The following is a 27,726-nucleotide window of genomic DNA, read 5'->3' on the forward strand; positions in this document are numbered from 1 at the left end:
GGTTGTGAGACTTGGCCTATTCGAGCAGCGGATCTGAGACGTCTTCAGGTGTTCGACAATCGTTGTCTCAGGACCATAGCTCGTGTGGGTTGGTGTCGGCGAATCCGTAACGAGGCAGTTAGAAAGCGTGTTTTCGGTTGTGTAACGGGTACTTCCATTGAAGAATGTGTCCAGCACCAGAAGCTGCGTTGGTTGGGGCATGTTTTACGCATGCCGAACCATCGTTTGCCGAAGAGAGTACTGTTTTCCACGCCCAATTCGGAGTGGCGTAAACAGAGAGGTGGCCAACCGATGACCTGGCAGAGGAGTATGAAGGAGATCACGAAACGCTTGGGTGCTGTCGGTGCTACTCGCCTTCCAGGATGGGGACCGCGTGATCCTCACTGTGCCTGGTTGGAGACACTACAAGATATGGCTGCCAACCGATGTCAGTGGCGTTCTTGTTGTCGGTTTCTATCCAGATTGCCTGAGTGAATGTCTGGAGGTGTAGGCATCTCGGAATGATTGTGTTAAGCTAGCACTAAGTCCCTCCCCCATCCACGTTTACTCTTTTCTTTACAATAAGGCTTTCAAATAAGTCATGGTTGTACAGCAGTGAAGTATCGGTGTTGAGCACCGATGTCATGCTGTCGATGATGATGATGATGATGATGATGATGGTGCAGTACATCGGTGTGTACACCTCAATGACCTATTCAGCCACTTTGGGGGATCCCCACCTAGCCTACAAAGAGATTCGCCTGGTTAGTCACTGGATAAAGGTTGCAAAATTACGTTCTTCTGATTTTCTCGGTTGAGGTTTGGAGCAGATTTCTCTCTACATATTTGGATAATACAAGATTGGTGATTCATTTCGAGGGTGAAGCAGCTGCACAGTGTTTCTCGACACGTTGGTTTTAATTGTGGGACGAAATATCCCTTAGAATTACAGAGCTTGTGGCCTAACTTCGTCGTAACGAGATTTATGGTATCCTATCTTCTCCGTTTTTCGGTTGCACGCGAACTCAGGATTCAGGTCATATCCTCATGGTATTAGGTAATAGCAACATACATATAGAATATCCACAATCTTGATGTTTCCTGACTTGGAATGTGATCTTGACTTTTTCAACCGATCCGTTCTTCTAAAAAACTTGCTCGCCGGCATGCTCCACGAAAGTTTTTCATTATGATGCAGATGAAAAATTGTCTACCTGGAATGTGCGGATGGAGCTGTCACGCTTTTTTAGGGAAAAAGAAGAGCACAGCTGTTTTGGCACAGCTCACTAGACTCATTCTAGCTTGTCACATGTGACGGTCAGTTGTGAAGTCATGCGCAACGATATACACTCTGAATGTTTCTTGCAATTCAAGCCATAATACTGCTAGTGCTAGTATGGGAGAGAGAAAAGCGATGTACGCGTCCGATAATCTCAAATCGCGTTCGCTCGTTTGCGCCAACAATGGCTAATCTGTTGGTTTTAAGCTTCGCATATCTGATGATCCTTTGTTGAGGGTTTCGTATGGCAGGAAGCCTTGGCTTCGATGAGCAGCTGATCGGGAGTGTCTTCATGGCTTTGACCACGGATGTCTCGGAACCATAGATTGAGTCAGTCGGCTTCAACGGATTTGCGACAAGATTCATTTCAATTCAATTTATCAGCTATAAACCGTGTGCCATAGGCACATTGATTCCAGCTGCTACAGTTTCGATCACCGAAAAACAGGAAAGTGGGACGTACATCCAATCCTTGGAGGCGAATGCTTGTTCAGTTTGTTCAGAAATCGGCTAGCTACGCATTAAAGACGATAGCTTTGATGCATGAGCGCCACTGACTGCGCGATTGGGCAATTTCCGCCATGAACCACTATTGATTTGGGTCCCGGGGTCCCCATCCAGGTAGGCGGCAGTTGACAACCTGACTAAGTTTACTGGTTGGTTTTTTTTCTTACTTCGTAGCCAGTTCATACCTCTCGGTATGAACTTTCGGTTCCATCTTTCGGTCGCTTCCACTCATCAAAAGAGCTGGGCGAAAAGAGCTCTGTGAGGCAGATGGTCTGCTGGCATTCGGAGTACATCTCCTAACCAGCCCAACCTATGAAGTGTGAGTAATTCATTTATTGCGGGAAAGTTCCTTCTTCCTAAGACCATCTGGTGTGCCTCAGCAATAACAACCGATGTTCCCACCAGACCTGACCAATGCTGCGGTTGCGACAAGATTACCAGAAAGCGGATTTTTAGTTGAGAAGCAGATGCTACCATCGAGAACCGCAGCCACCAGAACAATTGACGGCGCCTTACTAGTGTTTTGCTGGTATCGAGCCATCTACTACCTATAAGAATGCTTTTTCTCACGATTAGTTCGAAGTGGCTTGAAGGAAGAGTTAGGTAAAAGTGATTTGGCAGCAAAGTCTGAAAGGAAAACACTTGGGTTTCGGTATTGCTATCCTTTTTTCTGAGTAGTGCTTGCTTAGTCCTCCACGTACCTGGCTATCAAATGCTCCTTGTGACATTCATACTGCCCGCTTGTATCTCGATTGTATAAACGTTTCGGGGTGTAAGAACCTCGGAATATTTGCGTTGAATCAGTACCAAGTCTTTTCTTTTTCTCTTTTTTTACCTGAGGGGATCTTTTAGTTAATGGTCAAGTGAACATTATGTTTGCACGATGGTGAATCTTTGATGTTCAGCCGCATTGTTGAGCTCGATAGTGATGAGGTTGTCGATGATGGATATTGATGAGAATGAGGATGTTTCGTCATACGTTTCATCCTCGTTTCCTTCATACTGTATTACATCGGTGACGTACTTCAACTAATAACAACTGTGCGCCAGTTGTTAGCCTTACCTGGTCTTCATATGGGTAAAATCCTAGATCACGCAACGTGTTTCTCACGAGGTACCTTAGGATCATTAGGATTTTTATATCTACCTTTTGCAAACGCCATGAACTAATGACCCATCGCCGCAGCGCGATGGTCCCAAAGTCTCGATACGGACAACTGAGAATCATCAGGTTCATGGGCGAATGCGTCGCTTAATTTTACGTTGAAATGCCGGTTTCTTTCACTTGCAACATACCATGCAGAAACAACTTTGGAAAGTTGATGCAGGCTTCGTTTACTTCTATACCTACCCCCCCCCTCACAATTCTTCCTTGCACTCAACTCAGCAGACTAGATATGGACGGATTCGAGTGTTTGAGTTGCTTCTGGCGCATTTCTTACCGTTCAGAACGAAGGAATCGTAATGTGAGATGGAACATCAGGCTGTCGAAAACGGTTCATGCGAACTCTGAAGCTTCCTTGGTTATTTGTCGTAGATCGTTCAGCCCAGTCGTTTAACCATGTTTCATACCATCTTGCACCGACCACGTAGATAAGACCCTACTTTCGCTGTCAGCCACTTATCTATACCTTTGACTGAATAAGCAGTTCCAGCTGTTCATTTCATTATTCTCTTAGATGTATACGGACCTGACGACTTAACCCCGTTCGTCACCAGGTGTTCTTGATGACATTGGATACATTGAGACAGGTTTACTTCCGTGTGTACCTCCCTGTGCGTTGTACCAACTGCCATCAGTTATAGCGGATCGGTTTTGTGTCCATTTCGGTAGTTGTGCCCTTGCGACTGATTGGAATCTGGTTCAGTGTGACTGAAATAGTTGTTTCTGTTTTGTGAAAAGCGCTAAACTGCAAGAAGCCTTAATTCAGGAAGGTTCAGTCATCAAGTCTGAGATATGTGGTATAAGCTTTGGCTTATACTTATGCAAGCCTATCGGCCTATCTTTATCATATTCATAGATTTTCTTACACGTGGTTTGTAGAAACGGATGGTGAAGTCGAAGAGGATGAAACTGTTATGATGATTAAAGAGCTACTGGATACCAGAATACGACCGACTGTTCAGGAGGATGGTGGGGATATCATCTACGTGGTGAGTGTTCACCTGAATCGTATGTTAGTCACATTCTAGTGTACCAGCACACGTTAATTTTTCTATTTCGTTTATTTGTTTGTCTCAGTTATCCACTTCTCTGTTAGTGTTTTCGGCGAAAAAACGTTGGTGTTCAGAGCTTTCCGTATCTTATTTGACTGCTCGTCTATAGGGGTCAGATTATGCACCACTACGTTACTCATGCTCTTGTGCTAGTTCCGCGACTTGTCTCGTGAACAGGTTCGTTAACGTGCACCCTAACTCATGAAGGAATCTCGCAAACAAACCATTGGTTTTGAGTCAGCTGGCTGTTGGGTTCGGTAATTGACTTGCTTACGTTCGGCATCAGCCAGAGAGGGGTCATCGGTGCACTCACTGACAGCTTCACGTCGAGACGTAGGCAAGAGAGTTGTCGAGCTCATTGAGGAGACAAATGGCCACTTGGTTAAGAACCAATAAATGCAATTGAGATAGGAATATTTCAATATTTTGCAAACACTTCACTTACAGGACGAAATCTCCATTGTACTGTTGGTCCGTAAGTACCTCAGAGGAACGATTTCACGTAATCACTCGGCTAGCGAGTCAACACGTGACCCTGTAACGCGGTTTTCGTTACTGGAAGATAAGTGGTGCCATGTTCTGTTTAACTGAGAGTTAATTCCAATGCTAATCGGCCGCTTATGTCCGAACGGCTGAGTGCTCATACTACTAGTCTGAATGCCACGGATTTAGAACTCCCTGAAGTTTCGTTAGGTGCATACTACTGACGACTCTCAATAAGGAATAAACAGCTGTAGAACGTTTCAGCTTAGATAGGCTGTACTGACAGGACGAAATCTCAGTGGGAAATGTTTCCAAAAGTTTAGTCATATTAAGCTATTCACACTACTCACAGGACGCCTATTATAAACAAGCTTGGTTTGTAGTCGTAAGTATTCCAGGTGGCGATTGATAGTAAAAATGTCTCCAGTCAAGTACAACATCGTAAGTAGAGGTATATGGCATGGTACCCGTGCACGCTACCACCACCGCACCACACGGCGTTTATGGAGCGCTTAATTTGATTTAGTTTATCCGTTGATACCTGGATTATTCGTCGATTAGTAGCTGACAGAAGCTGTCATTGCTCTAGTTTCTAACAAGGGTAGTTGTACACCTGCACTTAGAGGTTTTGCTTTTCCATTACCAAACAAAATATGCTTTTGCGCCTAAGAACTGTGAGATATAACCACGTTCCTTTTGTGTATGCTTCTGTTTAGTCTGGTTGTCCTACTGCATCCCACCAACTACACATGCACCCTGGTGACTTAGCAGTTTGAGGCTAGGTTCGATACAATACGGGCAGAAAGAGAAAACTGGTCTGATGGATTCTTAGGATGTGAGCACTAAGAGAGTCAATGTCTAGAGATGCTCTGTTTGACGTCTACGCAGATTTCAGTAAACGATCTGTGGAACATCAAGGTATGGCATCGTTCGTGATGACAATCAGTTCACGTGTGGAAGATTCCAAGAGCACAGTTCATGATCACCTTTTTGCGCTTTCTTCTTCAGACTCAGACAGCGAACTCGATGAATTCTCACACGCAAAGGCAGTTCAGCTATAACACCATTTCGGTGCTTAACCGCCATGCAACTAGAGGGAAGAATGAGGGCTGCGATACTGCCAGGTTGCCGAAGCCTAGACAGGGAAAGTCGAGTGGCAGAGGTCGGGTTTGAGCCACGGACCTCCCGGTCAGTACATTCGCGCTCTATCTTCTGAGGGCTCCCATAAGTGCAATCGTCGAAGTTCAAAGCTAATACAATGTAAGGTCCACATGGTCCCATGAACGTGACTGCCTAATGTGACCACTCAGGGCTCGTTGACTCAGTTCAGAATCAGCTCTGCAGAGGTTTTATTTTCATTATCAGGGCTCGTTCTATGCATGGCTACTTGATAACTCAGGTAGCTACAGTGTGCTCACACTACGTCGGTTTGTTGAATCTGTGTCGAGTGGCAAGGTGCAGTTAGACGACAGGATGGAAAAGCGCACAATAAATGTAATGTATAGGTTCACGTCTTCTGGGTTGAAAGGATTGGAATAGACCTTCAGAGAGGTCAGTTAAGCATTTTGGTTTAAATTCATTTCCGAACTTTCAATCCACCGTACCGTGGGTTTTACGGCCTGGAGGTAAATGATACGGTGCATTCACCGAATAACCATCCATAAAACCCTGTCAATCAAATACCACTTGAGTAGATTTTGTGCTTTGATGGATTACTTTTTAGTAATAAACATCTTTTCTGATAATCGTTTTTTCACGAACACTTATTTCTCCGTAAGGTTTTGTTCAATTCCCATTACAAGCAAATTTGATCGTATTGACCATAGAACTGTATTTTACTTCAGCTTCTGAAAGAACACCGAGTTTGAAAAGATTGCCAGTATACTACAGGCCTTAAAGAGCTTTCTGGACTGTGGCACATCAGTACAAATGTTCGGGTTGAATAGAACGCACCTGTCTTTAGTTGTAGATACCTACGAGCAATCTGAACCAGGATAGCTGGGTGTCTTTCACATCCAGCGACATCGCAGTGCTTCGGAGCGTAGCGTTCTTCAAGGAGACGAAGACGCTTGAAATGTTCTGTAGGTTTGATGCTTGGGGTCGCAGCGATGCGTGTTTTTTAAGGATTCTGCGATAAACCCGTGAGTTCAGTGAATAGGTGAATTCTCGTGATCTGTCTAAGAACGCACGCGTACCGGCGGAGAAACTGTATTTTACTTCAGCTTCTGAAAAAACACCGAGTTTATTCACTTTTGATATTTTTTTCATGTAAACGGTTCGTGGGGGTTCTGGTGACATCAAATACAATCCTCTAGAACCAATACTGTCCAGTCTGCGAAAGTCACACATGCATGCCTTATGGATTCTTCCCGGCACCTTATCATAGTTTGTCTAAAATCTCCACCTCTTATTTGCTCTTCTAGGGTTTCAAGGATGGCATTGTTCGGCTGAAATTACAAGGATCCTGTTCCAGCTGCCCCAGCTCTGTGGTGACATTGAAAAATGGCGTTCAAAATATGCTCCAGTTTTACATACCCGAAGTTCTGGGGGTGGAACAAGTTGAGGATGAACTTGATGCGGTCTCCAAAAAGCAGTTTGAGGAGGCTGAGAACGCGCTAAGAAGTCAGGACACAACAGGCCATACAGGCTCATGACTACCAGCTTAATCCGTAACACTTTCTTTTCATCTGTGTACAGATTATCTTGATTGTGCTGCTGATACATTTCAATCAAATTCGTCGACATCCCCGTTCCCTAGGAACTACGTTTGCATGCACCCAAATGATGTGGGTTTTGTTTTGTTTTGACTGCTATGAACTCTTGCTATGTGCTAGGTTGAGGTTAGCTCAACTGTTCGGTCGCAGTATTTTTCCGTAATGCACCTTGATACCGGGAATATTACAGGTCTTTCGAGAAGGACAGTACAGGCATTCGCCAGTATATTGTGAAAGATCACACTCACTGAGTGATTCAGGTGGCCATCAGAGCATCAGAAACATGGTTAAATTCGTTCACTCCAGCCATGAACTCACCACTTACCACATACCTTGTTCAGTTGGTTTGATAAGACCACCTCGGCCATGTTTTTGTAAAATGTATTTGTGGCAGTATAAAAATAATTGTTCTGCTTGTCTGAACAGCAAATGGCGGCGAATTTCAAGGTGCAAAAGAGGAATCAAACTCCCAAAAACGAGTCCGCGATGATGTGAACTAGGCTATATGATAGCAGTCTTATTGTGCCAACCAAGCGCTTCGGTGCGTCGAGCATGGCCTGGCATTCTAAGATTCTGATGAACGTCCATATCTCAAAGCACGAGGGGAATGTCCTACCACAAGCCACAAGAAATAACCAGTTGTTACTGACTGAGACTGATAAATAGAAAAGGTATTTGTTCAGAAATCGAGGGTTTTCCCATATGTTTCTGGAAGCCTAATGGGGAAATGTTACGAATTAGCGTTGAACTTCTTCATCCATGCATTTCTACTAGGTTTAGTTATGAAACCATTCAGTGTTTGGCTCTCTTTGTCATCCTTCGTGATAACAGTCTCCTCAGTTACTACCACCAGCAAAATCCTCGTGAGTCAGTAAGTCAGAACTTTCGCTGTTGAGCAGTGAAGATGAACTAAACACATACCAGAAATAGTTGAATAACCTTTAGATAATCGAAGTAATGCTATTAGTTAATTGCACTTCTGCAAGATGAACTGAAATCCCCGAGACATATGTATGCAGACAAATTGGAGTGATCCGAATACGCGGCTTTTACAGTAATAATGGCATGTAAGGCAATAGCTTGTGTTTCCCCAGGTTACTTGGGGTAAGCGCTTACACTCAGTGGAAATCTGACACCGATGATTTATACCAATAGCTGGTGAATAAGCTATTTGATGTCGTATCTTGCCTTCGCTGTGTTTGCCACTGTTGGTCACTGCAATCGTAGACACATGCCGTTGAATGATCCACACACCAACATTAGTTTCCTGCTAGCTCATGAATCCAATCGCAAAATTTTGGCGTGGTCTACACGTTGCGACTCTTCAGTCGAAAAGCATACTGACCCTTCGGGTACGCGGAAACTGAGGAGGATGGTTCGGATGCCTCAGAAAAGCAGGGCGGCGGAGGTTGCAGTATAATTTTCCTTACCGAAACCCGTAGGTACCGAAAGGCGAAAGTGTGTGCAATAACGCTGGTATACCGGCGCTGTAAACTTTGTTACTGAAAACGGTCAATCGCCTGTACTTGATTTGACGACAATTTTCTGTAAGCGGCTTATGACGAATAGCTTGAATGGAAACGGCTCGCTGCTGTTCGGTTTACAACAAGCTTCTGATTGTTTGTGTTGGATGGTTTCAGGTTTATTGTAATCTCGTCGGAAAAAAATTACGATGTGAAGCCGACCCTTAACATCGGAACCGCGTAACGCACAACAGAAAATACTTAACGACTTCCGTGAGGTAGAACCAATATGTCCCTAAATACGGAGTATCCCTAATTCTACTGACTCTCCTCAGGCCTCCAAGCGGACAACCACGTCGTGACGTCACCACGTAGCTAATACAAACTGTCCAAGAAGTCGCGTTTCATACCTTGTTTACCAAGAACGCGATCTCTGTATTTTCACGAGGACCTTCGACGTATCCCCTAAGTGACTGGATTTTTGACTATCAAGTCGTTCAGTTGTCGCACGATTCCGGTGCCTAGCTGCCATGCCACACGAAGGAGGCACGAGGGCTGGGATACTGTCAGGTTGCCAAGCCTAGACAGGGGTAGTCGAGAGGCAGAGGTCGGGTTCGAACCACGAACCTTCCGGTCAGTAAATTCGCGCTCCAACCACATGAGCCATCTCGCCCCCATCAAATCAGTAATAAACGAAACCGCCCGTGCTTCAGCATTCGAGAGCTCCCACGCAACACCCATTTCCCAGGTCACTACCTAGAGCTGGTCCATTAGTTCAGCAGATTGAACTACTGGGGGGAGGGATTCTTAGCATCATACAGCTGTTTTATCTACAATGTGTGTATGACACAGAAAGACGATTTTTGTTGGTAAGTCGTAACGCCAGCGAGTGTCCGCTAGCGATGCCCGCTTGTTTAAGAGTACAGGTTTTTCCTTGGTTCCGGTATTAGCTGGTCACTTGAAAATTATCTAGAAAGGACCCGGTTATCGGGTCCGAACTATGGTAACCAATGGAAAACAATGTGACCAATGTATTTTAATTATTGGTGGGCTTTTGGGACTGAGAAACCATATGACTCCTAGTCGAATCAGCAAAATCTGACGAAGATTTCGTGATGTCAGTAGCTATCTACACAAATCGCTTAAGCTTCCACTGAAGCCAATACAGGGAACTTTTGCTTCCAGCCTAGATAAGCCGGGTTTATTTAGGGGCATGGTGAAGAACTGATGCATGTTGACTTCATATTTATTTCAACTTCATTACGATTCATTACCTGTGAATTCCACGAGGATTACGTTGTAACTGACGGGTGTCCCCCATAGAACCTGTCAATATGTCTTCCGCAGCTGATCGGAGACTGGTTACCTCACGAGAAAGAGTTAAAATTAGATATTCCATGATGAACATTACTGTGAACCCTTGATGGAACACTACCGGAAAATTCAATAGCATATGGTCGGTTTCGCCCTTCTTGAGAATAATCAGTTGGACTTAGTCTGCGATTTTTCGTCCAAGCGCCCCCGGTGCTACTTGACTAGGAATTTTCTGGATCAGTTGATGGATACCCATGCCAATCGCTGGGTCATCCTGCGAGCCACTATTTTGACCAAAACAAATCGCCCAAACATGAGCAATTTTTCCTGTTTCCACTTGATAATTGAAGTTTCTCCGACATGGGTCAGTGAAGTTGTGCGAACACACTGGCCTCCTGTATAAGATATGGAGGGTCCAACTCTCGACATGGCGATCATATGCCCTGGTTTGTCTCCGAGGAGAATGTTGGTATATGCTGTGGTGATTATATCTGATGAGTGAAAAGTTTACAATGTTCTTCCCCTTTGGCACGAAAGTTGAATCGCGAACATGCGTTTTCTGTTATCTTGCTGCCGCTGGTAGAAACTGACCATCGAGTCTATGTGAATTCTTCATTGTGCAGGTTATTATGCAACCTTAAACTGGACCTTTTATTTCTCAACTAAGCCGCACTGACTAAACTTTGTCAACCAGTTCCTTTTTTACAATGTTTTGCATCTGCCGTGCTTGTGAGCACGTGACCCCAGTTTCTTGCGCTATGTCTGCCCATTTGGCTTTGTTGCAAATCTTTTTTATGTACAGTTTGATGTCTCACGCCTAGGGAGATTAATATAGGTCCTAATACGCTGTATTTCTTTTATCCGTATTGACCCATGTGATATATCCGATAAGAAGTGGAGAACAAATGGTTCATTCCCCCATGGTGTTATCTTCAAAAATCCCGGTAACGCTGTTCACATTCGGGTAGTTTGAGGTGCCTGTACTGTGCGAAGTGACTGACTTATTTTCCGGAATCGGGTACAACCACGAGGACAGAGATGACATTTTTCTCGTGCAATAGACTCTTACTACTTGTATGTGGATGAATAGTATATGTTTAATACTCATGTCATCATAACTTGGCATTACTTCATGAGAGGTAAAATCTCCGTTAGAAGAAAAAACTTATTTCTGGTTCGAACAAAAGTGCCCAAGATCTGCACTCAACAAGACACCGAATGCGTATCTACCCATGGGCAACTTCTGCGGTCGAGACCTTCACAGTATTGTGGTACCATCGCATATGAACGTTTAATTACCGAATACTGACAGATTGGTGAGGATCGAACTGAATCCGTTCGCTTTTATTCCTTCCACACAAACTGGCGGAAGCCAACGGAAATTCGTCTATTTAGTTACCTGGTCTACATACCATATAGTTTTGCAAGTCCTCAATCAGATACCTCAGTACGTTACCGTTTCCACTGACGTTGTCAGAGATGCCTCTACACGCTAACAGTGTCGTTCGTCTATTGAAAACCTGGACAGCCGCTACTGTTGTGGCTTTTACTCATTGTGTATCGATGTGTGTAATTATGCGTGTGTGTACACACAAATGCTGTCTTCAGTTAGTGATCCACAAGCGCCACCGCGTGTTATACTGTTTGTGCCATAGTGGACGTTCTTCCTTCGACTTCCGAACCTTCCGCATTCGTTTTATTTTGGAAGAACGGCTGCTGTGCACCTGATGCGACAGCGTATGATGTAAAATATTATTCCAACATATCATACACAATATCTGACGGTCGCTGTGTTGATCCGTTCGTCATAAGCTTCGTTGACTGCTTCACAAGTCGGAATAAACACATCAAAGCTGTTTGGATGTATGACGAATGCAGCCAATTACTCAGTGTTCAAACTGAGGTGAATGAAACTGGTGACATACATCATACCATTATCATCCAGTCATATCTGGAACCTTCTTAATAATCGACGGAGGCAGACGAAACCAGCTGAACTCTTAGAGGAAATGTTAAATAAGCTTCTCCTTGAAGTCGCAACGGGTACTTCCATTGAAGAATGTGTCCAGCACCAGAAGCTGCGTTGGTTGGGGCATGTGTTACGTATGCCGAGCCATCGTTTGCCGAAGAGAGTACTGTTTTCCATGCCCAATTCGGAGTGGCGTAAACAGAGAGGTGGCCAACCCATGACCTGGCAGAGGAGTATGAAGGAGATCACGAAACGCTTGGGTGCTGTCGGTGCTACTCGCCTTCCAGGATGGGGACCGCGTGATCCTCACTGTGCCTGGTTGGAGACACTACGAGATATGGCTGCCAACCGATGTCAGTGGCGTTCTTGTTGTCGGTTTCTATCCAGATTGCCTGAGTGAATGTCTGGAGGTGTAGGCATCTCGGAATGATTGTGTTAAGCTAGCACTAAGTCCCTCCCCCATCCACGTTTACTCTTTTCTCTACAATAAGGCTTTCAAATAAGTCATGGTTGTACAGCAGTGAAGTATCGGTGTTGAACACCGATGTCATGCTGTCGATGATGATGATGATGACTGAAGTCGCAACGACTCACGCAACACGCTTAGATGGCAGTGCACTTAGGATGCTAGCCTGAAAAAAAAACCAAAGCATGCTTTAGAATAATGGTAGATAATTGCAATTTACTTTACTTTTATCAGATGGAGAGGAGCTCTGCACAAGCAAGCTTTGGTCTCTACATCACGGCACTGACAAAAGCCCACTAAGCTAAAGCTGTTGTCAGACTGTACACAAATCCATGTTTTATAGCCGTTTCCAAGATGCATAGCGCACTCTATGCCATCCCAAAACTACAACTGTTAGTCAGAATTGTGTGCCCTGGTTGTGATGTAGTAGTGCAAAAAGTCAGTTACTGGCATACTGTAAACCACACCGACGTATTTCGTTAGTGAAGGTGAACTCTGAAACAAATCCTTACTTTTCTGCAAATATGCAGTCAGACATCTATCGATTGGTGGACCTAAACGATTCATACATAATTTAGATTTAGGCCAGTCTCTATCACCATCGACTGTTATTTGATGTGGAAATCCTGGCTACATCAAACTGTTGTTATTTGACTGACTTTTTGGAAAAGAAACCAACTTGTTTTGATCACTGGTAGTTCCTTCGCGATTTGGTAAAATTTCTTTTAGGAGCATAGCGGTGGACACTGTGCTCATTCTTTGGTGCTTCACAGCCACGGTGTGTTTTGAATTCTAGGTATTTTTTTTCTTGAAGCGGTATGTGATTGGACAGATGGTACTTGCAAAACAACCAAAAAGGACATCCGAATGGCTGATGAAATGACACACTAAAGTGCAATACTACTGCCCATTGATTTACGAGCTGTGTGCCACGACCCCGACAGTACATTGTTTTACTAACGGTCTTGTTGCTTTTGAAAAACGTGAGGCAGAAAGTAACATACCACACGTCAGGAAATAGCAATGTTTTTGGTGGAATTACTCGATATCATATAATATTACGACACTTAAGTCAGTTGTCCATTGTCATCAGCTAACATACATGATTACCACAGAGAACATGAGGGAAAAAGCACGGAACTGGATCTAAGCAAAATGTGAACAATCGATATGGGGTGACTATGTACCAACGTCCGGAACAGATGTTTCAAGACAGACTGGTTTCAAACAGCGGAATATTAGGCTGAACAAATCAAACAGTGGATGGGGGAGGAGCGACTTTATGAAATGTGAGGTGGATGAGAATTTCATGCATCCCGGCTGGACAAGGTAAAGCCACGCGCTGGTTTGGTTTGAGATGGTCAATAGTCATGACTTCTGCTCGGCGCAAGATTGATCCATTGGTTTGATTTCTGACTAATCGGAATAAGTCTTGTGTGCCAGTGCAGTATGAAGCATCAACAATCTGCTGCATAATGAGTGTCTCAGATGTTCATTGACAACGACTTATCGAGAGTTCGGCTGTGCGAACTGATTGATATCCCCTTTCTATTTACATCTACATGCGCACTCTGTTTAGACATCTTTCTCGGGTTTCGGTGTTATCCTTCCTCTTTTGACCACTGAAATATCGTTGGGTAAGGTCAGTCGACTGGAATCGTTAATATTACTTGGGTCGAACTTTGAGAACTCCACGGGATGGGTTAATCGAGAGTTATCAAGCAGCAGTGCAGTTCACTTCAACATAAATAAATCGTACGATGGTGCGCGAGGATTCGTCTGTCGCATTGAACTATGCCGGTGAAATACACTCGCAAAATGAGGAACGCCATGCACGGTTTGAGTCCATCCACCCCGTATTCCTTTTGAACCCGATGGAGTAAGACTGGAGAGTTAACAGAATATGGACATTTCGAAGCCATAAGCGTACCGATCAGTGGGTACAACTGAACGCAGCACTTGCAAAACAGAAAGCATCGGGTGGCTCGAACTACCCAGGAGAGGCAAACTAAGCGCACACATAGGACTAGTTACTGTTGGACACCGTTCAGCTAGGTCTCCCTCACGATGATCAAAAAGAGCCGGTAATTGCGGAATGTTGTTGCGGGTATACTTAAGTAGAATACGACAAGATATATTCAGCCGAAAATCAAAACAACTCAGAGTATTGTAATACCATCCATAGGAGGTATGGTATGGATATGGTTAAGTTACTACATCACTATGTGTACACTCATGGCCGACTATTCCAATGTGACAACACAAACACGACTGCAGCCTCTGCAAATTCGGTTCGTTCTAACAGCTCTCATAATACCCCTGTGTATCGCGCGCTTCAGGTCTCTGGCTTCAAGCCGGCGATCGCTGATTTGACGAATTCGGGTTCGAACTTTTACCTCCTCGACACCCGGTTTTGTGCTTCCGTTTCTCACCTCACTAGGTCCACGTCAGCAACTTTTAGGACCTCAATATCCCACGTATTCAGATATAGAGATTTTTGTTCACCAGACTCGCTTCTTCGTGTTGAGCTGGCCATAGTGTAACTACTTCAGGTTCATTTTCCCATCCATATGACAAACATGTCCCAGACACTGTGATCGTGCCCTCAATTCCATTATCCGGCACGCATTTAGTCCAATGTGCACCAGATATCCGCACAGACACTGCATGTGAAATCTTTCCAAGTATCAGAAGTACATGGCCAGACCACCAATGCCGCAAAAAAGAGTTTGTCAGCAGTTTTCGTTAACGTATTACACTCTGCACGCATATGACTTGAATGCATTAATTAACCCAAAGTTTGTGGCATGTGGATTGATGGAGGCAATTTTATCAATACGATGTTAAGTTCATCCCCATTGTCCCCTATCGGGTTTGTATTCGGCGACTGGTTGCTAAACACCATGGTTCAAAGGATAACCGAGGAGTGCGACATTTTACCAAGCTACACCCACTCGTTCGTTGGCAGTAGCCTCTCCGCCCATCAAGCTGTCATCATGTATCAGGAGGTGCATTTCGGCGATTACTTTTTTCGTATCCCTAGTGTATTGAATTCGATATGTCAAGCAGTATTTCTTGACCAATTTACAGGCCTCTTTCGCTGACAGGTAACAGTCACTTGGACATGTCATTTAGACATTAAATATCAAGAAACTCCCCTGACTTTACTGCGATTACTTTTTTCGTATCTCAAGTGTATTGAATTCGATATATCAAGCAGTATTTCTTGACCGATTTACAGGCCTCTTTCGCTGACAGATAACAGTCACTTGGACATGTCATTTAGACCTTAAATATCAAGAAACTCCCCTGACTTTACAACTTTGCTCAACTTTCAAACGTCATACTTCTCAGAACGATGTACTCATTGGATGAAACTGATACTCTGTCGTAAACATTCGCAGTTTTTCGCGTGCTTGCTTATGTCATTTGTTGGCCTCATACCGTTAGGAACGCTAACCAAGATCTGGAATCATCTCTTTTGAAAACGCGGTGGTCCCAACGTTGCTCAACTTTCAAACGTCATACTTCTCAGAACGATGTACTCATTGGATGAAACTGATACTCAGTCGTAAACATTCGCAGTTTTTCGCGTGCTTGATTATATCATTTGTTGGCCTCATACCGTTAGGAACGCTAACTAAGATCTGGAATCATCTCTTTTGAAAACGCGGTGGTCCATATTGTAATTCACAGCGGCGCATCACAAATGATCGTTCTCCAAAACACTTTGGTGCACTCAAATGCATGGTTTATGGAATTGTTTAAAACCCAGGGCGAAGTTTAGGCTCAGGGTACTTTTAACTCAGCCTTTCCCCATCCAAATGTCTCAGAGGTATGTGCTAGGACATGTTTATTATTGAATCTCCTTCAGAATTTTCCACATGGTTTGCGAGTGTACGCGCAACCTAATAAACTTTCAAAAGTTCAAAGATGAGGTTGAACGTACTGGATGGAGTACCGAATACGAGAAATTTCAACGGACTTCCCTTGCAGCCAGTCAGCAACTGAGCACGCGTCATGAATTAATTAAAAACAGTATACTGGACTGTTACCTGGTCCAAGTCAAACTGGTGATCATTCGCTCGTGGTCAATCGGATCGTTATCTAATTTCTTACGGGAAAGCCATCGATTCGATTCTCGTTGAAGACTCGTCAGATGGTACTGGTGCTAGGTCCCAAAGAAGATAAGACGTCAGTTCGGCGTCTCAGCATAAACTAATCTCGCTTGTGGAATGACATGGCGACTAAGACTTCGAAGTTCAGTCCCAGGCGTGGAAGATTCTGAACAAGTTTATAATGCTGAGTTTTCAATTTCCTACTCAGTTTACGGATCGTTCTACGCGTCCTACGCCGAACAGATGTTTGGGTAATACGGCCCGAATCAGATAAAAAACAACCGGTTACTCGCCAGTTGCTATATCTTTGTTAATCCCAACGGTAAATTTAACCCTGAACCGTGACTCCATGATAGCAACTTCGGCTGGTTTTTCATTCATTACCAGATCAATTTACGGAAGCTTACTGAAGCAGAAAAATGAGGTTCTGCAATCAAACAACACATACTTACCAAGATGCACCGCCAGTTCTCGCAACTACAAATAAAAAAGATAAGCTAAACCTTGGAAAACCAATGGCATTTAGTGCCAGTTGACATCTCGTGTCTGTGTTGCTCTGAAACATTGCTAAAATTAAGTAATAAATTTCCGGCTTCCCTAAGGTAGTTTCCTGGTTATGTCTGACCACAACCAACGTCAGAAACCACAGTTATGACTACAGGAAAATTATCCACAAAACAGACACCAGTATTAGCGAAATACACTCATTTGCAAACTAATTTGGTTTTGCGAGAGACTCACCTGGAACCCAGCCGAATCTCTCGCTTGTGATGTTTCCAGTTTTGTTCAAATGTCTGAAGCTTGCTTACGGTCATTAATTGTCCCATAAGAACTGCATTCTGGAGCAACTGACTTCGTTGGTTGATCACTGTTGGAGTAAATCCCTTTGCAATGTATGTTGCGATTAAGAACAATGAGGCCGTACCTGTTCAGCTAAATGACGATCCGTTTTGATTCACAAAAGACTTCCGGGCGAATGAAGACAGCCCCACTGCAAACCAGTGGCTTCTTGTGGACTACTTTTGACCACAACTGTCATTTCAGAGGTTGTGACTCGCTTCCACTCGCTGCCCCTAAAGTGATAAATATTGCCAAACATAGACCACGCAAAAGGTCAGTGGTACGCAGTGAAGCCTGAACTTCTAAAAAATGGCCGAACACATACAGCGTCATTGTTATCGAAATGATGTGAACTCGACAATGAAGACTACACAGCACTGCAGGTCTCGAGGACACATTTTCTATGGACCCCAAAATATCCCTCGATGTAGGGTGACAAACAGGAGCACGTGCATGTTTTCCGCAATAGTCTAATAAGAGTCCGTTTTGGTCTGGTGAAGTGGATAACAATTCTTCGTTTCATTTGTGCTGGGCGCTCCAGAAAAAGTACTCTTACCTATCCGTGAGTGACATACTTGAGCAACAAGGCGAACTGGTATAACGGCCGTCAGCCTCACCTTCTAGGTTTGGTGTTGAACTAGCTGTCTTTTTCAATACAAGAACCATTAGGCGCGATAAATCATCACAAAAACGTATTTAATACCACAGAGATGACACCTACGGCAAATCGACAATCACTGGTTAATCGTGTTTGGCTTTATTCTCTCATGTGGTATTGCAACCGTAAAATATTTCCGAGAACACTGCTGCTTACTTATTCAAGACCAAATTGTAGTCCGTCAAGAAGAGCTCAGTGGCATGCCAGTTTTGCCATGTCAGCTCTGCTTATAACGTGAATCGTTTATAGTGACAGTGACACTGAGCATCTTTATTGTGGCATTTCCTGTTGCCGAATAAATTGGTCACTTGGGTAATCGGAAACTATTTCACTTTTGCTCTGGGGTATTCCAAAGTGAGGTTTGCTAACAATCCCATAGTTAAAAAACTGTCTCCTCGACGGTGGTGTTTTCCTTTGGAGGCTTATCACAGAGGGTGAAATTCATGAATTAATAGTAACGGTATTTGGTACGCCTGGCCACTTAGTACACCATTTCTGTTTTCCTCGTACTCTGTTAAAAGTGGGCTATGATCAAATGATGTTATAAGTTACAAGCGTGTATTTTTTAAAACGATTGACAGAAGGCGTGAAAAGTTGAAAATGGATGTTACCAAGGTGTACGATGAACTTGCATGTCACTTGCATCGCGTTTCGATGGTATTTTTCCGCCAATACCACCCTTAGTAGCGTTGCTTCTCGACTAATCCTTCATCGTTCTCACTTCACAGAAAAGACCAGGTCATCTTTTGAGTCACAGTCATTCGTATCTACAGACGCTAGGTGTGATAGTAGGTTCTGCAAGTTACCATCCGCGTTGAGACAAGCGCAATGATTTGGTTCGTTCAGCGTTTGTGTGTGGCGAAACAAGTCGTATTTCGGTGAGGGTATGACTGCGCTTCGTTGCAGCAATAGTGGGAAGCGAACTTGTCCTTGCACCCAGATATTCTTACTGGATTGGTGGATGTTGCTGTGTACCGCTACGTCACTCGTCCGTAAGTTTAGGTGGCTATAAATGCAGTTACATCAGCTCCATACAAATTCGAACTACGATGAGTGTTAGCGTGGTTGCGCTGAGATATCAGATGACAAACCGCAGTAATACGAGAAAACGAATAACAGCATTTGGCTCAAACTGCCATACTTTCAAGATAGCTCATCCTGAAGTGAATCTAGTCTCCCGGAATCAGTGATGGAGCCGTACAGTCGTCGTCCGTGAAAAGAAGCTCCACGTAGATGAGTGGGGTGCAAAACCGCGTCATAGAACTTACAGAGAAAAGCTAGTTTCCGTAGTATCAGCCCATATTTGGGTGAATTAACAAGGCTAAACGGTATCTCAGTCTCGATGCAAAAATACAGATATGAGAACGGTCTTTAATCCCTCTCGCCGTCAGTTTACACCAAGGTAACCAAAGTAACACACCAGTTACCAATCAGGAAATAGTCTCCGTTTTGAACTATGAAGTTAGCAAGCCGAACGAATCAATATCCTTATCTCAACCTGACTGAGGAATTATGTAACACATTAGCTCACTAGTTGTATGAAGGTGTGTATATCCATGATTCAGTGACTCAGTGAAATGGAGCACGGAATGTTGATCGGGGGCTCACCAAGTGTGTACCAAATCGATTTATACAGAATTTAAGACAGTACGCCGGTAAAACACCTTTAAAAAATGACCCCTAATCAGTGGCACCCTTAGGGGACCACATGTTTTTGTCGCACTCTTTATTCAAATCCGCGCTCGTCTCATTAAAACACATTCCTTTAAATTCTGACTATAGTCTCCGATAGTAAGCATGGAGTCCTGGCAAAACATGCTTTAAATCAGCCTTTATTAGTTGAGTTTTTGATGAAATTTATTGGCGATCCTATAAACATATCGTGCACTGGGGACATTCTCATCTCCTTGATAGTTTGATGCAACCTCGTGCGAGTGTCTAACGGCTAACGTTGTGTTATTTTAGCAGATGTACCTATCAGCAAACGATTTTATTGGAATGAGCATTTCAACATTTCACTAGTTGAACTAAGCGCGTAATAACCACTCAGTCACTAGCATCTCTGCACCATACACTGAAAACAATCAGGTTTAGTTTGAGAACATACGACCAAACAGTCAACTTCACCTTACTAATAAAAGGGCATTTCCAAGTGCGTGTGGATGTGTGTGTGTGTGTGCACGTGAAATGTGTACGTTTCCTCATTAGGCCTTCACTAACCTTCTGCTAAACGATTGGCACACTCCTGCGCAAACGGCACACCAATCCACAAATGACCGATGAGATATATTTTGACCTGTCCGCATTACGTTTCCTCATTAGGTCTTCACTAACCTTCTGCTAAACGATTGGCACACTCCTGCGCAAACGGCACACCAATCCACAAATGACCGATGAGATATATTTTGACCTGTCCGCATCTGTGCATACATTTCTGCGTACCAAGGTAGCAGACTTAAATCAACAAGCTAATAACCGGCTACTCACTACTGCGCCCGCCATTAGCGCTCATCATGGGCTCTGTAAAGGCTCGGCTACTTGCCCCACAATGCCGACCCTATTACGTGCTGATCATAAGTGTTTTCACAGCGATTTATTTAGTGATAACTGGGCTCGTGGTGGACAATCGGTATGAAAGCAAATTACAAGGTGAGTATTTTTAGTCTTCGGAGGTTAATTGCGTGAAACCAAAAGTTGCTTTGAGCAATAAGCTGTTCTCAAACAAAAGAATGGAGGTCCTGAAAGACACTTCCTGTATCACAATATTTCAGACGTTAGTAGGACGCATTTCAGAACTTGTTTGGGCATATTATCAGTGAAAGTCTGGGTTATGCTTGTGTTATATGAATACAAAACGTTATCTCTAGCTTGAAACGATGGAGAACGCTGAATAATCGGTCAGCAATAGCTTGGCTTTTTGGTGAAGCAGAAAGACGAGGTTCCCTGGCCAAAAGTACACTAAGGTTTGAGGAATAAATTTTAACTCACCCTAACAGGTAAGAAGTAGGTTTTCTAGATGCGAATTAACAGAAAGGGCTGAAAGTTGATACTAAATGATAAGGAGTTAGTATCCTACCTTTGGCCGCACAAAGTTATACATAAGAGCATTTGTGCCAAAATTCAAGATATATTCTATCAACGAAGGATGTTCTTCACACGAGCAAGTGGGTACAACCAGTCACACGAAATCTACCGGCTCATTGTGAATTCAGCACTGTTAAAAGCTATTTTCGAAAGCAATGCAGGCGAACTGTTAATACTGTCACTGTGAATCATCACCCGACTTTTTCTGCTATCGTAAAGACACTTAGAGTAGTTACACTCTCCAAGCACCTTCAAGGAGACTTGCCCTGCAGTTCCACTCTTGCCTGAATGATATAATGTAGTGTCGATATGACATGATTATCACCATAGCATCTCCAAAGAACAGGCAAGCTGAGCAATTTATGAGTACGTTCAAACAGAATTTGATGTGTTTTCAAAGGGATGCAATCTCAGAGACGTAGATCATGAATTTCTTGGAAATTACCAGATAGCATCAAATCAGTTTACATAAAACGGAATTCTCCAACCGAAAACTTTTTTCAGCAAGAGGCAGAAATGATTGTTGATGCAGGGAAAGACCCGAAAAGCTGTTAGTGATTCTAAACTGCACTGCCGGGTAGAACTTCAGCCGTGGGGCCATGAAAATTCTGGCCAGGTTTGGTCAACAGGTGACATGGCAGTACATGGGCCATGAAGCGCGAATCTGCACTTTGACCAACCATCTTCAATGTCTTTGAAAAGAAGATCGCTCAGAAGTGATCAGATAATGCCATGCAGACCTCATGGCAGGACCCTCACATGGGCGTCTAATCACATCCAACCGTATCACTATGCGAAGTCCTTTGAAAAGAAGATCGCTCAGAAGTGACCAGAGAATGCCATGCAGACCTCATGGAAGGACAAATGGCACCCTCACATGAGCGTCTGATCACATCCAACCGTATCACTATGCGAAGTCTTTGGTGGATACGACAAAGTGGTGATTCGTGAGAACTAGTCACCGAAGAAACTAGTCACTACCTGATCGTATAAGATGAACAGCGTCCCTGAGAACCAGGGGCGCTGTGTTCTGTCTGGAGGTGAGAAAGTTGCATAGCTGGTCAGCCACCCGTAATCGAATGGCACAAGGTTCAGCTACGGAGCTGCAGGTTCGGAGTTTGAGTCGCCAAAAGCTTCGCGAGTAATCACAGCCAGTGATTTCCATTAAGGATGGGGAGCCGTATAGTGTTTCTCAGTAAAGCGAAGCGAACCAAAACACACCGATAAACAACCATTATGTCACTAGGGGACGCATCACCCAAACTCTTGTTTAGTTTGTTCGTCACCCTTATTTGATTCGACCTGGAACTCAGAACCCACTGTCATCGTGATGATCTGCACGTACAGCTTGCTTACATTTGGGCCCGTGTACTTATCTATACTTGATAGTGCTACAGTCTCTGACGGTGCCTAATCACCACGTAGTACTTTGTAATTGTATTAGACCACATATTCATGACAACAACGACTATTTTTTCATGATTTCCCATGCTTCAGTTACAAATCCTATCTGAATTCCCATGGGACACAATGAATCAGACATTTTTGTTGTCTGATGTATAAAATTCCGAATGGCTAAACGAATTTAGGCATACCTTGACTTTGTTAATATGCCAAGAATGTAAAGATATCTGAGTAGTCAAGTGTTGTTGCAGCAGAACGATAAATATACATGTTTCGAATCCCAGCGAGCTCGCGACTTCTTTGCACCAACTCATTCTATGGTACGAACGTACGGACGTGCATAGTAACCAGACAAGAAAGGAATAGCTTTCCCCTTTTAGATGAGTAGGCTTCTTCGGAAACCTGACAAAGACATTATGCAATGACAGCTCAGAACTTTCAAGTATTTGAGACCAAATACGTGTAAGTGGACTCACAAAGTGTTTTTTTTTAATTAATATGGCTTAAATGAACTAAATGAACTAAAGATTTTAAAATGCTGTGTGTCGAGCGAGGCGCTTCTGACACAGAATAGAAAGTTCCAGATTTTCAGGTGAATATGACTTATTTGCCATCACGCTTACCCCCAGTCCCCAATCAAGTTGAATCCAATTTGTACAAATGTGTCAAGTCGCACGGCAACCAAATTATTGGTATTCGATACTGGTTCGGCGATCGATCTGGTCAAAGTGGCCCTGCGTCGGTGCCTAATTCTAGCTTCAATGAGCCAGGTTGGGAAAAACAAACGTGTCTTTTGAAGGTGAGAGACAACAGGTTCGTACTGTCGACGATCTATCAGAGAACGAAAAGTAGAACGAAGCTAACGCGGTTCTGTGATAGTATGATGAACTTGTTATATTCATATATAGATCAAACGGTGGTGACTTAAGTTGGCATTCACTAATTCCTTCTATAAAATTTCCTTCTTCATTCTCCAGGACCCACCAGCAGCACGATGGACAAAACAGTAGGCGCGTTTGACATTCTGGCAGTGATTCTCCTGATCGTCACGCTGGTGCTAATTTTTATGGCCATAATTCTCGATCAAAAACGAAAGCTCGTGAATCTCATCTGTTTTGTGCTGCTAACTGTGACACGTGAGTTAGCTTGCTTCACTGCTACCCTGGTACTTCCTTTCTGAACCTGGTTTGCACATCTAAGATGAACCATGAGGATATGATAGCAATATTTCAATATTACGGTTTGCTCAAATGTCAGACGCGTTAGGCGGTGCACAAAGATAATTTGGAAAAGAGCAATATACGATTTTTGGATTGTGTATACTGCAAATGTCCTTCCTTAGCTTGACAAATTCTTCCAAGAAACCTCCGTGCTTCCCATAAAGAATTCACCTGAAGTATACTGATTCTCTCCGGATGCCTTAGTACTATCTTCTGAATAGCCGGTTATTGAACTTGTGCCCCTCCTGTAGCACCCATCTTGCATGTTGACCAAGCCCAACAAGCTCGTAGTTCGTATTCGTACATAGAGTTAACGGGTCATTTGAGATTGAAGTAAAACAAAGGTACCTCTGGCAAAGTACCACTAACAATCCTGAGACTGTTATCAGTTTTTTGGGTTGGAAGAAAACCCCTCAACAAGGCAGGTTGTATATGGATCACAGCCACCAGCAAGAATCACGCTAGACTTCCCTCAGTTAATGTGTAGCATACGCTTCGTCATCCACATGCAGTGTCCGTTGAAGAGTGTTCACACTGCTCTATCGAACCGTCAGCTCCAGAGACTAAGGAAACTCAGGTTTGATACTTCAGTCAACTTCATTTCATTCTAATGTCCAAAGGCTGAACAAAACCCAACGTAACAAATCGATAATTTGGCTTCTACATTGCCTGGTGAAGATGGATATTATATTAACTATTCAAATGAATATAGCTATTGCATTTCAAACTCTTCATAACGGCGCAGCCGCTATTGGAAATGTGCTTCCCAAAAATTGTGCCGTTATTACTATCCAAAAATTAAGCGCAGCATGAAAAACCATGTAGCTTTTGAGGTTCTTTAACCAGTTCCTTTTCCAAGCGTTTAAAACAAAATCCTTCCGTGTTTTGTCAAGCAATTCTTCAAAAGTAGTTTGAAGAATTGGGCCGGTTTCCAGATCAGTTCCCACTAGACAGAAGAAGTTCCAAAGTTGTTCCAAGCTAAACTCGTGGAAGTGCAAAACCATTCTTCAGTAGGCTTTGTGCATCCCAAGTTATGATTTATGTCGCGCTTTTCAACCGAACGTAATACACTCGAATTCGGCTAGGCAGCTCGTGGTGGGGTGTCAGATTCCAATATACTTACCCCAATTTATCATACACCCAGCCAACTCATGGCCGAGTTCGAATGTAAAACCTGATGGCCAGACAATAGATTACAACAAATAGTTCGGTGATCTGAACTGATCTATAAATCATATACCTAAAAGGAGGACCGCTCTGTCCATTTTCTGATATGCGGCGAAGACAGATTGAACTGTGTTATCAAAAGACTACAATTAGGCGAAGTAGCTCAAAAGTTATTGCCCCATAATCTGATCTGGATTCATCGCAAGGATAAACGATACTGTTAAGAGAATGTGACGAAGAATATTGATAAACCTGAAGAACGTAAATTTTGTACTGTTGGTTGACCATGAACCAGATGGTTAGAACGTTAAACGTACAACATAGAAAATGTTCCAAATCATGTTCAAAGAACTGAATTCACTTTTGAAGGACCCAATGCTGTGTAAATAGCTTTACTAAGAATTGTCTGTATAATTGAAACAGGTTGGCTTTTCAGGAAGGCGCAGGCTTAGGACATGTTTATCGCCTTTCATGGGAGAACTCATGTGTCCCAGTTGTTCGGTTATATATACGATGACCTTTCCCCAGTCCGTGCGTTTTCCCTCCATAAAGTTACCACTTCGTTTCGATCATTCAAACTTTGTCGTTGGAGTAATGAGCAACGTACACATCCTTTGAAGAAATCGCACCATTCCGAAAGGGACCAGTTTTTCGAAAACCCAAAGAACCTGAATATCTTCTGGTTATGGTCATTTCAGCCCCATAGGTTACATCCAATATGCATTTTATTAGGTCGTACAACAAAACTTGCGTTTCCAATGCTCGGATTTAGGACTTCTGGGAATGACAACAAAGCTTGAGGTATACATTAAAGTCTGGAATCAGCTGTAATTCATTCAGTTGTTCAAGTCAATCCTAAGAACACTTCTCAGTGTTGGTGGGCGCGCAGCATTGGCACAATGGAATTGAAATCTCGAAAGCTACAACGTATCACTGATGAACTAAAACAGACAAGCAAGTGAGTTCAGAATACCACTCCAAACGTTTGAGTCCCATTTAGGCATCCTGGGACCCCAGTGATGCTAGGAAACTCTTTCATCGGAATTTTTCCGCCGGAGATATGATTGCTTCAGTTAACAATGAAATTCGGCGAGCTGAAAAAATATGAACGTAGATCAAGGTGGTTTTTGATTTGAGCAAATACGTAACAAAGTGCAACACTTCGACGTCAAAAGTTTTAATCCATTCGCAAAGGTTTTGCAGCTAAGAGCATTGTGTGGCCAAGGACCCCGTTTTGGTGAGCTAAGTCAGTTGATGCTGGCGCAGATGTTTGATCGGTAATTCACCCACGATCGTTTTTATTATTAAAGACCAGTTCATGAAAGGTGAGATTTTTCTATCCCTTAAAAAGGGTGGTTGACTCAACAAGATCAAAAATTGAGCAGTAGACAATACAATGTGTGAAAAACCATTACCTCTAGCGAAAAAAGCTTAACGTTGTGATTGGCGAATAATGCAACCACAGAGCATTTCAACCTGATTCCCGAAGGTGTTTGCACAGATCATGTGCAGCTAAGAACTCAGCTCACCGTTACATTCCAACCAAAAGTTAGGTGGCACAATTATGACACTGATAGAGCTGAGCTGTTCAAAGGTATAACACTCTAACTGTGCTATCCTCTGTGGTGGTGGTGGTGGTGGTGGTTGACAACTAGAAAATGCAACCAACTGCGACGCCATCAAAGTAAGTCAAACTCTAAAGCAAAACAAACGAATGAAACAGATGTTCGAAGGGAAGCGAGCGTAGTTATGTTCTTTAGTGTGATCAGGACTGATCATTTTGAGGCAGTTAGTTGCACAGATTAGGGAAAAGATACCAGTTCTATTCCTCCCATCGAATAACTAGTGAGATAGACAACCAGTCAACGTAGTAGGATAGCATTATGCCATCTATTTGTGATAAGCTATGGATGTGCTGTTATGATAAAAGATGATATAATTCCTTTGCATGGAGGCAAACGGTTCTGAGGTTGATTTTTTTTCTTTGACATGGATAGATTGTATTGTAGCGTGGATTTAACAACAGTGTAACTGATTAAATTGTCAGTGACAGACAGGGAAAATGGGTCAGCAAAGACTCCTAATTTGATATAATTCTCACATCTACATTTCAATCTCTTTCAGTGGCCATTACGCTTGGTACGACCTATTCACTCCAGGCCAACACGCACACACCAATTCCGGCGATGCCTACACCGTTTTGTGCCATCATGGCAGCAATGGTAGCAGTGTTCCTGTCGTTGATGATTTTGATTCTACCGTGTTTGGAGGCCAGACAGTAAGGAATCAAAAAGAATGCAGACCCCTTGTGGACCGATATCCAACCCTTTCCAACACTTTATAGGTGTACTGCTGGCAGCTCTGCAAGACCTGTCTGAACTTCCAAGATCAATCCCCTGCTGAAAGGCTGTTCAACACACACACACAGACACACTATTTTTCCTAAACGCGTGCCATTATTTCGCAGCTGATAGATACGACCGTTCTCTCATCCTAATCGCTCTTCACTGAGGGTTTACTTTTGTCATGTGCTGGTGTAAAAAAGACCTTGTAAACAAAGCAGCTACAACTATGGTCTGGTACAACATGCTGCGCTTGTCTAAACAGAAAATACGCGAAATGCACAATCGATATGTCTCTCAGGTTGCTTGAGTTACATAGTCTGTATCTTGATAACACATGTATACTGAGTTTCTCAGTGGAATTTTCAAGTGGCTGCTTGAGTATGTGAGATAATGAGTGCATAGATCGATAGTTTTGTCCAACGCGATTGGTGAACAGTTCTCCTTCACTTCATGGTGCAATTATTTTGGTGAGTCCACACTAATTGGGAGAGTCACCGGA

The 27,726-nt window shown here is 43.4% G+C and overlaps 2 protein-coding genes across 2 annotated transcripts in view; both read left to right on the top strand.

Moving 5' to 3' along the window:
* The window catches only part of T265_07264 (hypothetical protein), a gene marked incomplete at both ends in the record, with an annotated part of 17,682 nt that extends 10,110 nt beyond the window's left edge, over positions 1-7,572 (top strand). The window contains 2 exons of the mRNA XM_009172742.1: positions 3,810-3,919; positions 6,889-7,572. Coding sequence (XP_009171006.1) covers positions 3,810-3,919; positions 6,889-7,119 — 341 coding nt within the window. The remainder of the gene's footprint in view (positions 1-3,809; positions 3,920-6,888) is intronic.
* Positions 7,573-20,520: 12,948 nt separating this feature from the next.
* On the top strand, positions 20,521-27,311 carry T265_07265 (hypothetical protein; the record flags this gene model as incomplete). The annotated part of the gene is made up of 3 exons (XM_009172743.1): positions 20,521-20,656; positions 23,473-23,631; positions 27,007-27,311. 3 exons carry the CDS (start codon positions 20,521-20,523, stop codon positions 27,162-27,164), a joined length of 453 nt encoding a protein of 150 aa, XP_009171007.1.
* Between the last annotated feature and the right edge of the window lie 415 nt (positions 27,312-27,726).

The sequence above is a fragment of the Opisthorchis viverrini genome (genome assembly GCF_000715545.1).
Source record: "Opisthorchis viverrini unplaced genomic scaffold opera_v5_163, whole genome shotgun sequence".
Classification (NCBI taxonomy): Eukaryota; Metazoa; Platyhelminthes; class Trematoda; order Opisthorchiida; family Opisthorchiidae; genus Opisthorchis; species Opisthorchis viverrini.